The sequence below is a fragment of the Vicia villosa genome, unplaced genomic scaffold (assembly GCF_029867415.1).
Source record: "Vicia villosa cultivar HV-30 ecotype Madison, WI unplaced genomic scaffold, Vvil1.0 ctg.000393F_1_1, whole genome shotgun sequence".
NCBI lineage: Eukaryota > Viridiplantae > Streptophyta > Magnoliopsida > Fabales > Fabaceae > Vicia > Vicia villosa.
The window spans coordinates 806,118-820,868 of record NW_026705177.1 but is presented as its reverse complement, the minus strand read 5'-3'; the positions used below and the strand labels follow the sequence as shown (position 1 = coordinate 820,868).

At 33.4% G+C, this 14,751-nt stretch overlaps 1 protein-coding gene across 2 annotated transcripts; it reads left to right on the top strand.

Moving 5' to 3' along the window:
• The first annotated feature begins 7,399 nt into the window (after positions 1-7,399).
• On the top strand, positions 7,400-13,587 carry LOC131627694 (transcription initiation factor TFIID subunit 12b-like). Of its 2 annotated transcripts, XM_058898532.1 has the most exons (9): positions 7,400-8,091; positions 8,250-8,474; positions 9,860-10,426; positions 10,513-10,587; positions 11,385-11,463; positions 12,489-12,553; positions 12,728-12,763; positions 12,867-13,105; positions 13,394-13,587. In XM_058898532.1, the coding sequence occupies exons 1-8, from the start codon at positions 7,564-7,566 to the stop codon at positions 13,047-13,049; spliced, it is 1,758 nt and encodes a 585-aa protein (XP_058754515.1). In that variant the 5' UTR covers positions 7,400-7,563; the 3' UTR covers positions 13,050-13,105; positions 13,394-13,587. The 2 variants fall into 2 exon arrangements, with proteins under 2 accessions (XP_058754515.1, XP_058754516.1); XM_058898533.1 differs by lacking the exon at positions 13,394-13,587 and having other exon boundaries at positions 12,489-12,605; positions 12,867-12,969.
• The last annotated feature ends 1,164 nt before the right edge of the window (positions 13,588-14,751 follow it).

Sequence of the window (14,751 nt, the reverse complement as noted above, 5' to 3'; positions counted from 1 at the left end):
GTTTATATAAATTGTGAGTCTAATTTTGTTTTGCACATACAAATAAATCACACTGATACTACTTTGTTAAATTATTATTTAAAATATACACTAGTAACGGAGTATATGATAAGATCTCATTGGATTAGATGCATAATTTAATATTACAATTGTTTAGAGAAACTGTTACTACTTTGTTAAATTAATTTTACTTATAAACTGAATTGTTTAGAGAGAGGTAAAACTGTAACGCTCAAGTTTGAGGGGTGGAGTTATGCAAGTGAATGAGAAGAAAACTTCAGTGTGACTCAGAAAAGAAACTGTTGGAATTATTCTCGCTTGATTTGTATGGGATGTGGGGATTGTTAGATGCACATCAATGATGAAGATGAATACAAAATGTGTACTCCTATGTGATGGAGATGAACACAAAGAAGATGAACACAAAATGTGTACTCTTATGTGATGGAGATGAACACAAATGAAGATGAACACAAAATATGCACTCCTATGTTATGGAGATGAACACAAGAGGCACACTCTTATGTGATGCTCCATAACGGATGTCCACATGTACGCCAGTTAGTGAAGAGTTTTATCTAGACTGAATTGTTGTATTGGGTCGGTTTTGTTGGACCTTTGGCCACCCCAAAATAGTTTCCCCCCAAATTCATCGCTAGTAGTGATGTTGAAGCAAACATTTTGAGACCAGTCCAAGTGTATGTTTTATTGCGGAAGATGGTCCATTGAGAAGGTGCCTATAGGAAGAAAGAGGTCTTTGTTGTGGTACTGAGTAGGAGTAAGTAGATGGCTAACCGCTAGGTGAAAGTGCACGACAATGCGAAGTAATATATAAGATCGAACCACATGGAGATGTATATGAGTATAGAATTTGATCCTAATTGTTTAGTTAAAGCGATCACAATATTGTTTGATTTAGTGCAAAATAAAATAAAATTAACAGGTATTAAAATAGGATACAAGGTTGTCATCATCTATCAAAACTTACCTTATTGATTATTCCAATTCACACACGAGAATATCTAAATAATTTATAGAAAAGTAGATAAATATGTACACACCCACTTTTGTGGAATGCATATCTAGACGCGTTTCTGACACGACTAAGCGATTTTTTCTATCAAGAGCGAATCATCTTGACACATCGAGTGCCTCGCTACTTTATTGTTTAGCAATCCGCGATTCGATATCGAATCATATATTTTTGAACTACGGTCATATATGGGTTGCCTTTGCTTTTGCAACCGACACAAATATATTTAAGATTTCGAATTCTAAAATAAAACACCTATAACATGAACATTTAGTAGACATTGATCATGATAAGTGGAGCTTCTTTGAAGCTACTGATATCGTGAAAGAAGTTTGTCAACTTGAGTATTCAGAATATTATTTATGGTGCTATAACAACATATCAGACAAGCATATAAGAATGGTTAGTAATAGTGATGCTAATGAGTTTATGAATACGCTTTTGAAACAAATTGAAATGTGGACATATATGTCGAGCATAAAGTAGTTGATGATAATGTTGATCGTGCAAATGTTAATGATGTTGGTGCTGGTAATGTTAATAATATTGATGTTGTTCATGTTAGTGATGTTGATGATGCTAATGTTGATGATAATCTTAATATTGATGATGATGATGCTAATGTTAATGATGTTGGTGGTTCTAATGTTAATGATGTTGATGATGCTAATGTTGATGATAATCTTAATGTTGATGATGCTTCTGCTAATGTTAATGATGTTGATGCTGTTAATCTTAAGGATGTTGAAGAAGAGGAATATGAAAACTATGTGGATGATTACTATTCCAAGGAAACATATATGGCATGTTATGATTTTAATGTAAGCCCAATTAATGGACAAGATATGTGGCATGAGGTTGATATTGAAGAAAAGATGTCTCCATCATACAAAAGAGGACTTGGAAGGCCAACGAAATTGAGGAGGAGGGAACCTGATGAAAACCCTAACAAGGGAATTGGACATAAACAACTTATTGTTGCCCAAATTATGGTGCACATGGTCATAATGCAAGAAGTTGTACTAGTCTTGTGGTGGATTCTGAAGCTCAAAAAAGGAAGGTATTTACTTATCTCCATATTATGTACATATGTTAATGCCAAGATATATGTCATATTTATTCCATCATTTCTATGTGGAGAAGAAAACCAAAGAAGAATGGAACAGGAGCTGCATTTGGGAATACAACACAACCACAAATCCAACCTAAAAATACTACACAAGAACAAGAACAACAACAACCTCAAGCTGAAGATGTATCAGAATAACAACAACCTCTAGCTGAAGTTATATCAAAATAACAACAACCTTAAACTTAAGTTGCATCAAAACAACAACAACCTCAAACTCAAACTAATGTTGATCCTCAATTTTAAGTGCTTGCTGCAGATCTTTGTGCAACATTTATGGCAAAACAACCTCAACCAAATATCAATGATGTTACTTCCCCAAATGCACTTGTTCCTAATGTTGAAAATGCGTCTGTTCCAAATGTGAAACCCAATCCTTAGGTAGTTGCACATGACTCTGGTATAACTGGTTCATAATCTGATTATATTTTGTCTATACCTGTTCCAAATGTGGAACCTACTCCCTATGTAGCTGTATCTGCACCTCAAAGAGTTCCTATATCGGTTGAGTTACTTATACTAATTCAATTTATGTGTTTCAATTGAGTTTATTGCATGTGGCCTAATGCTTGTGTTATGATAGTTGTAACGCCCAGAAATTTATTTATTCGCTTAATTTAGATGTTTGTGATGTTTATTGAATTTTTTGCGTTTTGGGGCGATTTAGTCGGTATTAGTTCGGGATAGCGGATCGAAATTTAATCGGAAATTTTAATATTTTTAGTATTAGAAATATTAATAAGCTAATATGTAGCGTTTTGGGAATTTTCTGATTATTTGAGATTAGACCGTAAATATGAGTTATTGAGTATTAACCGGTATATTAAATAATCAGATATTATGTTTTTTTATGGAATAATAGTGGAATATTATTAGAAGTAGTAATTTGACTTATTTATTTTATGTTAAGGAGAATATTGAGCCTATTTTATTTAAGTGAGGAATAGAAATGTGGTGTTAGTATGTTAAGCCCAAATATGAAATTAAATGGAAAATAGGTTTTGTTAAGTGTCAAAAACCAGAAAAAGAAATAGAGAGAAAGTCATTTGGGAGAAAGAAAGAAAGAAAACTAGGGGTTTAGAGGGAAGAAGGAGGCCAAAGAGGGATTCCATTCAAGAGCTATTTTCTCCAAATTTCTCAAAGAATCCATTAGAGCTGCAGTCAATCCAAGGTAAGAGTGGGGTTCTCTTCCTATAATGGGGCTTATGAATAATTGTATGTGGGAAATTAGGTGTGTAGATTTATTGCATTATATTGTGCTAGTTGTTGCTGTAAAAAGAAAAATGGAATTGGTTTAAGATAATCTGGAAATTGAGTTGTTGTGTCTGTTAACGATGGTTATCGGAAGAAATAGTATTGATGAATCTGGAAGTGAGATATCCTAAAAATGTCTATGTTGTTGATGCTGTACGAAACCGGAGATAAGAAAAATATGGTGCTATGGTGACAGCCGACATTGTTGGACCGCGACGGCCGGCAGCTGGAGTGTGTGGGAAGGGGGTGCCGAGCGGCACACCCCACTTAGGTCACTTTCCATCGTTTTCTTTTATTTTATTTTTATGGTAATTAGTATGTAGTTTAACTGACAATGTTCCTTCAATGATTCTATTATTTCTTTGATTTATGAATCCTGGAAAATTGGTACAGTTCTCATAAGATGCCGCCCCCATATGGTATGGTTGTAGTTCTTTGTTTCTTTTGTAATGAATCAACACATCCATAAAGAATATAAAGTTTAATTCTTAGTAGCATAACACAAGCACTTTTTAGTAACAATAGTTTGGAAATGATTCTTTGTTGAAAGCTGAGGCAGTTACAGTTAGATGTTTATAACAATAGCAGTGACACTGCTATTCCATATAAATTGAAATGAAACATGGTTATATAAATTGAAACATAATGAAAATAGTAGAATATGAAATTTGTGAACCAATAGAAATTATAGAACCAATATATTTCAAACAGTCCCGTTTGATCGAAATAGCCGAATTAAGAAGTAAAATTAGTTGTCCGGAATTTGATGAAAATTGACGTGGTAGTTAAGTTTAATTAGTATATTAACGCGGTGGTGTTATTTTGTCGAAATTGTGATATTAATCGGTCGATTAAATTAATAATTGAATTAATTTTTAATAAACCTATTTAATTAGAATAAATTGAACTTAGATTAACTATTCGATTTAGCGGTAAATTACGATATCTTGCGAATTTGACTGTGAATGTGATTGTTGTGAATATCTTTGTGATTCTTTTGCTAATGGCATCGTTCGTAAATTTGATGAATTGTCGGAATTGTTTTGTTGTTGTATGAAGTTGTTGTATTATGTGTGAAGTGTATTACCTTTAATAATCGGTAATAATTGTGATATGGGCGTGTGCCTTGTGACGAATATTTTTGTGAAGTAAATGATGATGATGGTGTTGTGTGATGTTCGGTTCATCGAGTCGCATGTATTTGCATATTTATTGTGACGGTCTGAATTGGCAAATTAGTGACGAAGGCTTATGCCTTGTGCCTCTGAATTGGGCAATTGGTGACGGGGGCTGAAGCTCCGATTGGTACCACATGCATATACATGAGTCGTGTCCCATATATATCTATGTGATTCATAGCATGACGTTTGTGACTTTGTTGTGATTTGTATTTTTGTGACTTATTAAATGATGGGATTATGTGAAGATGTGAATTTGTGACTTAATGATAGAATGACTATATTAATACTTGTGAATGCGATTAACCGAATATGTCTAATTTCTAATATATAATTTATCATGCGCTCGATTATATGAATAGATATCTCACCCTTTCTTTGTTTCGCCGTTGCCTTTATATTGGTAACGTCCAGGTGATTCGCATTGAGAGGAGGTTAGCCGAGTTGGTCTTGAGTCGTTGTCGCTCTAATACGTAGCACTCGGGGGGACGAACGCGTTAATTTACTTGCTATTGATTTATTATGTTTTGGCAAATACTTGAGTTGTTTATTTGAGATTGCCACTTTAATTGTGTTAATTGTTGAATTAAGATGCTATGAATCCTTGAACTAATTGTTGAGTTTCCGTTGCACTTCTATGGAAGTTGATTCATGTTAAAGTCTATTATTTTGATGTTGTCGGTTCTTCCGTATTTGGTGAATGCTATGTATCCGCTTATGCGACGAGGTGATTTGTCATTGAGAATGGATATGTGATACCTCAATTGCTTATTTTTGTGAATTTTTATACTTTGATTTTATTTAAATTCCGCGGGTAGAATTGGGGTGTTACAATAGTACCTTTGTAAAAAAAGTAACCCAAACAAAAAAAGGTAGCAAGGAAGTTGGAGTTAAAGAGAAGTGATGGAACAGGGGTACTAAAATGCAAAAAGTTCAGGAGAGAAGGAAATGAATCATCACAACCGATGACATTGTAGACATATAGTGAACTTTCATAATATGTTTTGGCTAACGTATTATGTTATGTTTAACAAATTCGAGATATGATGTATCTTTGTTATGCATATTTCTGTTATGTTAAACTAATTGGCTTATGTGTTTTCGCTTATGCCTTTTGGCTATATATATTTTAGATTCATTAACCATCATTATGTTTAGTAATATATGGGATTTTTTACCTCTTATCTTTTTTTTTTTTATCATTGATAAACAAGGATAACAATAAAATCACAAACATATATGGTCCAAATTAAAACCATCATATTCATTATTAAATAGTACAAGGACGAGATTCATAAGGACTTAATGTTACAAGGACAAAAAACAAAAAAATAGCACATACACATTCAAATGAGAATCACCACCATTTCTGATAAGCAAAAAAAGAAACCCCACGAGACAATCAACAGAAGCTTGAACAAACTGCCTTTTCTCTTTTCTGTCTCCATCTTCATCTTCATCTTCTCTTTTTTCCTAATCTTAATCTCCCTCACAATGCAACCTAAATCATTGACAACCTCTGGGAACTTGCATCCACTCAAAGTTTTGGGTTCACTTGATGTGTTTCGTTCAATTTTATCATTTCATATGAGCAACTTGCAACCAAACATTACCTGAATTTTGACACTTCCAATGTCTCCGTTTAGAGTTTTCAGCTGAGTTTGACAAGAACAATCCCATTGATCTATTGCAACCACATACTAGCACTTAAAACGAATTCGAGTTTGTAGTTGAGGGAGAAGCCATAGATGAATGGAGGATGAAGGTGCAAAGGAAAAAGAAAGTGCAAAGGAAGAAGAAGGTACATATATGAAGAGAGAGGGAATAATTTGCAAGATGAGAATTTTTTTTGGATTTAATCGTTTCTTTTACTAACCATGATATTGAAATTCCACAAACACACGTATAAAATAAAAAATGAAAAAACAAATGCGTACTCAACAACGTTAAACACATAGGCATTTTTGTAATATAACTTTGACGTCAGTGACAAATATCAACAAAAAAATTGACGTATAAGAATTTGTATAAGAAAAAAGGAAACCAAAATCAAAACGAGCTAACCTCCAATTTCCAAAGAATAAAAGACGATTTAAACCAATTTTTTTTATCTTTATAAAATAAGTAATTTCGAACTCACACCACAAACAACCACACCAAAGCAACTTAGTAATTTATAAAACATATATTATAAGGCAAAATCTGTTGATACAGGTGTAAGTTTAAAAAACTTATACTAAATCTCAACCATTTAAAAATTGATCAAACAATCATATTAAATAAAATAAAATAAATATGACCTATTATTTCTTCTAAAAAACATGTTATTATTATTTATAAGATGTTTTTTATTAAGGTTGAAATTTGGTGTGGAGTGGATGAATCCTGTCTTATATTATAAATAAGTTTAAAAAATTTACACTAAATCTCAACCGTTAAAAAAATTAATCACGAAGTTATATAAAATAAAAATAAAAATATATAACCTATTATTTCTCCTAAAAAAAATAGACTATTTTAATGTATGTTATTAAGGTTGAGTTTGGTGAGTAAAAGAATTTATAATATAAATTTGTTACTATAAATTTGTTATTATTATATATATTTTAAAAGAGTTAAAAGGTAGTGCACTGACACTATAAAACTATTTTACATTGTCATCCAATAGGGAGTCATAAATGTGTCATGTCATTAAAGTTTTTTTTAAATAAAATAATGTTTTAATTGGATGCATGGTGGTGATTGGTACTCTCAGTGCATAACCCCTTTTCTCATTTTAAAATATCATAACCTAGTATATCAATCAAATTAGGATTTTACATTTTTCACTTTTCACGATTGAATTGAAAAAACCACGAATTGACGCGTAGTTACGATTCAGATTCACCTTCTTCCTTCGATTCAACCAAGCTTCATCAATGGCGGCACAGTAACATCGATAAAGATCACAATATTCCAAATCATTACCAATGGCGGAAAACGTAATCGGTTCACCACCATTGACTATGGACAACCCCTCTTCTTCAAACCCTACAATTCTATCTCCTTCACAAACCCCCCAACAACAACAATCTCCTTCAATTCACATGAATTCGGCATCACCGTCTCTCTCTCAAGATCAACAACAACATTCGCAGTTACATAACATCAACAACCTCAACCCTAATAACCCTAACCCTAATGTTTCCACTTTTCAACTTCAACAAACGCTACAGCGTTCACCTTCCATGTCCCGCCTTAATCAAATTCAACCTCAGCAGCAGCAGCAGCAACAGCAAATTGCCAGGCAGCAAGCTGGACTTTATGGCGGGCAGATGAGTTTCGGTGGATCAGCTGGTGTATCTGCTCAGCAACAACAATTAAGCAGCGGTGTTGGTGTCGGTGTTGGCATTGGTGGGAGTGCTTCCAACTTGTCGCGGTCGGCGTTGATGGGACAGAGTGGTCACTTCCCAATGTTGTCTGGTGCTGGAGCAGCTCAGTTTAATCTGTTAACTTCGGTATATATGAATGAATTATAATGAAAAAATTGTTAGTTTATGATATAGGTTTTTGAATTTTTGTGCTTGGTGTTGTAAATTGAAATATTGCTTTCGAGGTTTTGTAATTTGTCATTGTTGTGAATGTGATTATGAGATAGAATTTGTGTTTGGTGCAGCCGAGGCAAAAGAGCGGGTTGGTGCAATCCTCGCAATTTTCTTCTGGTAATTCCGGTGGACAATCACTGCAAGGAATGCAACAAGCTATCGGGATGATGGGGTCGTCCAATCTAGCCTCACTGAGGGCTAATGGAGGTATTTATGCCCAGCAGCAACAGCTTCGATTGACTCCTAGCCAAATCAGGCAGCAACTCTCACAGCAGGGTTCGCTAAACAATCAACAGGTATGACCCAATTTGGATTAGTTTCCAGCTTATGTTGTTTCTCAATTTATATATGTTTATGCTTTTTCACTTATGAAAAAAGTCTATTTGTTTATTGGTGTTTAAGGAAACTTTACATACATACCACATCTTTTTGGGTTATGCCACCCAATTATAAAAATGAACTATTAAATTTGAATGGGTAACTGCCAATCCACCAAATTTATACAACCCGAGGCTTTATCTCTTTCTTGTTGTATTTGCATTTACTAGGCACGACTCGAACATGCTAACTTTCAAGCATCGAATGATTTGAATGTACCCTTACCTTTCTTTCATGCCGCAACTCCTTCCTTCAAAGTCTCCATTCTTGTTCACATCAGTTTGATTCAGAGTAGATATCATCCTTCACATATTTTTAAGCTTGTCTTATCTTCACTCACTTATGCCCTTTCAATAAGTATTCAGTCTTATTCGCCGGGTCTCTTTGAGTTGGTTTTTTCTCCACACGTTAGTTCACATCTAGAAGTTGAATTCATTGATCATCAGGTCAGTACCATTCTAATAGATCTATAAACCAAACCCTTAAACAAAAGGAAAATGAGCTATAGACCTATGTCCTGCAAGGTGATTCACACTTTATTTTTCTTTTGATGGCAATCTTATAGATTGACTGACAGCTTGGATTAGTTAATAGACATTTCATGTAATGTAAATTTTTTAATTTTTTCCAAGTATATCAGTGGTTTATGAAGGCAAGAGGAGCAGAACACTGTCATCCATAAAATAGTTTAATGTGTTTGTCTATTAGCACGTCTAGTTCAAAAGCTAAACTGTGTTTTTATCTTTTTGAGGTTAGAATGAAAACAATTAAAATATGTCACACTTCCTCTCCTAACAGAAGCCTAAATTAATTTCACTTCCCTCCCTTATTTAATAAATGCATTTCTCTCCCCAGATATATGGATATATGCAAGACTTAATCCTTTTTAATTTAACCAAAATTTTTGATAATTGTTTTAGGTATTAGTGCTTCCTAACACTAACATATATTTTTTAATCCCTATTATCAAATTATGGAACATTATAATGAATTTGGGAAAATTTCCAAAGCACATAAAATGAATGTTTAAAACTCCATTTTACTGGCCAAGTCCTAAACTAAAAAATGAAGTGTTTAAAATTTCAAAATTTGTTGCGGTGTAATATTGGAAGTTGTTGAAAAAGGAAAAGTTTCACTGGGAGGCTTATTTATAGTTATTCACTATCACTTGAAGATTTGTATGCTTTGCTATTGGTATAATGTAATAAATTAATGTAGTTTCCAAATGCATGTAAATATGTATATACTACTTTTCAAAATGAATTGAGTCGAATTTGAACATTGACTGTGCTGCTGACTACAGGTGCAAGGTTTACCAAGGTCATCATCCCTTGCTTTTATGAATTCTCAGTTGTCAGGATTGTCTCAGAATGGACAGCCTGCCATGATGCATAACTCTTTAACACAGAATCAGTGGCTTAAGCAAATGCCAGCAATGTCTGGCCCTGCCTCCCCGTTGCGTCTTCAACAACATCAGAGGCAGCAGCAGCTGGCTTCATCTGCTCAACTGCAACAAAACTCTATCACCCTAAGCCAACAGCAATTGTCCCAGTTGATGCAGCAGAAATCCATGGGCCAGCCTCAGCTTCATCAACAGCAACAGCAGCATCCATCCTCCCAACAGCAGCAACAACTTTTACAGCAACAACAACAACAATCTCAACTACAAGCATCTGTTCATCAACAGCAACAGCAGCAGTCTCCGAGAATGCCAGGACCTTCAGGCCAAAAAACACTAAGTTTAACAGGATCACAGCCAGATGCTACTGCATCTGGTACGACTACACCTGGTGGAAGTTCAAGCCAAGGGACTGAAGCAGCAACAAACCAAGTACTTGGAAAGAGAAAGATACAAGATTTAGTTGCACAGGTTTTCTTTAAACTTGATTAGTTTTTTCTCCAAGTATCTATTTAATGGCTATGGCTATATTTTGAATTTAATCTTCTATACAACAGGTGGATCCACAGGGTAAGCTGGACCCTTCAGTTATAGATCTTCTTTTAGAGCTTGCTGATGACTTCATTGATACTGTAAGTAATCCAATATGCTTACCTTTTCCCCCTTATTGTAGTAAACGTGTGCACGCCAAAAAGGAGATAATATGCCATGATTATCTCTAATTATATCAAATTTTCACTACATTCAAAGTTTTTAGCACAGGACTTTTTTTCCCCCTTCTTTTGGTATCTTGGATGATCCCTATTGGGATTAGGGAGTGGGGAATGTCATGCATGATGACGAACCCCCTCCTAACAGTTAGAGCTAGCTAATAAATAAGCAATATTCTTTAGTGTTTAAGGCTAGGTTGTTAAGCATGTGCATTTAATTTTCATTTGAGCAATCTCTAAGTGTGTGCGCGCGCGTGTGTAGGAATTTTTAAAATTTGACTCTTGATTCTGGATATTGTTAAGTTTTTTATGACTTTTTAAATCCATTCTGACCCCTTCCTTATCAGCAGAAGCTTTAAATTAAGTTCAGTGGTTCTTTGATATGACAATCTGATATTGATTGTTTCCTACCTTCATATTTTATAGTTTGAAATCTTTTGCTGCTTGCTGCTAATAATATCTGCATGAGTGAGATCCCCAGTTTTTTGCATAGTAAATGAGGCATACTGTAAATTTGAAAAAATTAACTTTTCTTTCCTAGTCTTTTGCAATTCATATTTTTGCCTTACTAACCCTAGTGGGATAAGGCGTGGTGGTGATGGTTGTAAATGTCTTCTATTCTATATTTGTATTTTGATGTTGAAAATCCATAGATGATTTTGTTTTTAGCTTAGAGTGTAATACTTTTGGGTACAAACTTACCTTGTTCTTATGCGCAGGCAACTACACATGGTTGCCTTATGGCAAAACATAGAAAATCATCAACTTTGGAGTCCAAGGATTTATTGCTGCATCTAGGTATGTTGTTAGTGCTGCTTATTCCCGAGTTTTAATCTTCCCTTCCGAAAGAAGAATGTGCAATTCAATGTTTCAAATTTTACTTTAATTTAACTTAAATATGAAATTTTTATTTACTTCTTTCACAAATTATTAATATAGTACTACTGTCTATTCTATTCTAATTGGATAGAAAAGAAAAACTGTTTTCTGAATCTCATTGGTTTTAGATGATATACAATAATGCCCTTGTGGTTTTTGTCTGTGGTTAAAACTGCACTGCACTCTTAATCTGAATATCTTTTACTCATGCAAAGGAGGGGGTGTGGAAGAGTTACATGCTATATCTTTCTTGTATCTATATGTCTAACATTATGCATGATAGTTCTCTATTTGTATCCCATGTTTGTGTTTCTTGTTTGATCTTTAGCTTTTCATTTAATGGAGTATTGAAATCTTTATTGTTGGCCTACATCTATTATAGCTTTGGGCTCTTCGGACATACTTTTTGACCCTTATTTTCTTCAATCATTCATACACTTGAAGAAAAACAATGCTAGTTAATAGTTATGAGTAATTTATTTAGCAACATGTATTAAGTAAATAGCATATATCATATTAATATGCTCTTACAGATTTACATTTGGTTATTAATTATTTCCGAAAATAGAATTATGTTGCTAGGTTTCAAAGTTTAAATATTGACGTGCATAAAAACCAAATTAGTGTAATTTCACCTCTTAAAAATCTTGGTTAAGTGCCATTGTTTGATGTATAAGATGGATTTGATAGGTAAACGTGTGCATTATACTGTATTTGTGCAGCAAACTGCTGATAATTGTTTCATTGTATTGTACTGGTTTATGCTGTCATATGTAATATTGATGTATCAAATTCAAATGTAAGCTCTAATGTGCTCTTCTTTGAAACTTGTATAATGTATGAACGACCATTGATTTCCCTGATATCTTGGGTGAGATATATAATTTAAATGCTTGAATGTGCTCTAATGTGCTGATTTACTTGTTTCCGGTGTCATTATTCAGAGAAAAATTGGGATTTGACAATTCCAGGCTATTCAAGTGAGGAGAAGAAGTGCCAGAATAGACCGGTAAGCACTGAATAGTGTTTCTCTCTCTTTCCCTTGCGTGCCTGTTTGACCGGTAAGCACCAAATAGTGTTTCTCTCTTTCCCTTGTGTGCCTGTTTACCCTACGTATGAAAATCAATGTAAATCTAAATATATATGATAATAATTTGACTCGTGCTGTGCTTTAAACTTGCAGCTCTCCAATGACCTTAACAAAAGGCGGCTAGATGCGGTAAGTTTGAAGGATTCATTTGATCGATTGATCTGCATTCTTCCATTGGACAATAATATAACTGACACGTTCTTTCCTTTTTTGCTAACTATTCTACAATCAGGTTCGCACATTGATGGAATCGTCTTCACACCCCCAACCAACTATTAACAATTCAAAAGATATCAGTAGACAGGGACATCCTAACCCTGTAGCTTCCAATCATCTAATAAAACCCTTGAATTCAGACCAGTTGGTTTCTCATTCATCTGGTTCTCAAATGTTACAGCAGATGACAAGATTTTAATAAACCTGTCTAATTCTGGTCTTCATTCTACTAGGTTACACTGCCTGTAAGCTCTGGTAAGGGGTCTTCTTTGGTTCATTCTGTTTCGAACTAATCTATTTATTTTTGCTTACTGTTTCCAACAAGTCAATATAGTTCAAAGGATGTATAATTATTGTAATCTGGATTTCCTCTTTCTCAATTCCATTGCAAAAGTCATGGTTATTGCAGTTTAAATGCGAAAGAGTAGCATATATTTATTCTTTTTTGGTATACAATTATGACCTCCACCATTAACTAGTATACATATTTTAGATAACACAAAAATTTACAGGATGCATTTCTTCCCTCTTTTTTTGGTTCAGGTCTGAAACAGAATGAAGAAATTGGTTGCTGTAATTTATTAGAATTTGAGAAAAATTGTAAATAATTTGTATTTAGATATGATTTAGCTGTTAAAGGATCCCTTGCCCACTTAATAGTTAAACTTTCATTGTTTGGCCCAAATAATGGATTTGTTATGGCCATTAAAGTCTATATATTCATTTGGTTATTTAAATTTTTTGTATACTTGCTATGGACTTAGAAAAACTTTTGTAATGTTTTTCAGTTTTGAATAGTATTGTTTGTGAATTTGTAATTCATTTATGAACATTTTGCTTGACAAATAATACTAAGTTCTTATTGTGTGTTTGATTATCGATGCAATTAATATTCAGGGGGGAATGCTGTAAGAGAAAAGTAGAAAAGTGTAGTAATCATCTGACTCAACTGCTTTCCCTTTCATAATTCTCGGAGTTATAGCAACTACCCTCGTTATTAGGTAAAAGACTGTAAATGGTACCCTCTCTTTAATCAAATAAAAAATGTCCTCGTCACTCTCATCAGTATCAAAACCCTTAGGAAATCAGTATCAAAACCCTTAGGAAAGTTATCCTGGAACTAGGAGGTTGTCGCTAGATATTTGAGCGCGCTTTTCAGCCTGAATTCCATTCCCGTAATTAAGCAAATAAAAATACTTTATTTATTCAATTTTTTTTAAAACTACTTTCAAGTAAAAACTAGTATTTAAACAACATTCTAATCATCAAAATCGTAGTAGTCTATCCATAATTTAATCGTCAAACATACTAGTTAAATATATGTTTGTTTCTATGTGTGATAAAATTTAATATTGAGTGAAATAGTTTTATAAAATTAATTTTATAGAAAGTAAATTGAATGTAAAATAATTTATATTTCGATAAGTCTATGGAAAAATGAATTGAATGATAAATTTTAACATAAAAATTACATTTATATTCTGCTATAAATTTTAGCTTCAAATTTGAGTTAATTTTAATAACAATCAATTTTTCTAAATGAAACATTTCAATATCAATTTTAAAGAAAAGTTAGAACCAAAAATAGTATGATGAAGATCGCATATACTACTTTTTATCATTTTGTATTTCTACAATTTAGATGATTCGTCGAACTTGACATTTCCTAAAAAGAAAAAGTTTTGAACTAAACTTTTCCGTAGGTTTTATGTCTCACAACACAAGTCACAAAACCCATAAGAAATGTTTTCAATGTATGTGGGAGGAAATTTAAAGCAAGAAAATTTGAATAACGAAACACAATCAGTTGTTGTTTGGTCCCCTTCCTTTATGATGTCGACGTACGAGAAGTACGATACGCAACACTCTCACCCAAAAAAAATAACTCAAAGCTTTGCATT

What these genes read in the sequence shown, in the direction of transcription:
- LOC131627694 (XM_058898532.1), top strand. Translation starts at nt 7,564, where the DNA reads ATGGCGGAAAACGTAATCGGTTCACCACCATTGACTATGGACAACCCC. An exon ending in AGTTTAATCTGTTAACTTCG is followed by an intron (nt 8,092 to 8,249) that starts GTATATATGAAT and finishes TGTTTGGTGCAG; the next exon opens with CCGAGGCAAAAGAGCGGGTT. An exon ending in TACAAGATTTAGTTGCACAG is followed by an intron (nt 10,427 to 10,512) that starts GTTTTCTTTAAA and finishes TCTATACAACAG; the next exon opens with GTGGATCCACAGGGTAAGCT.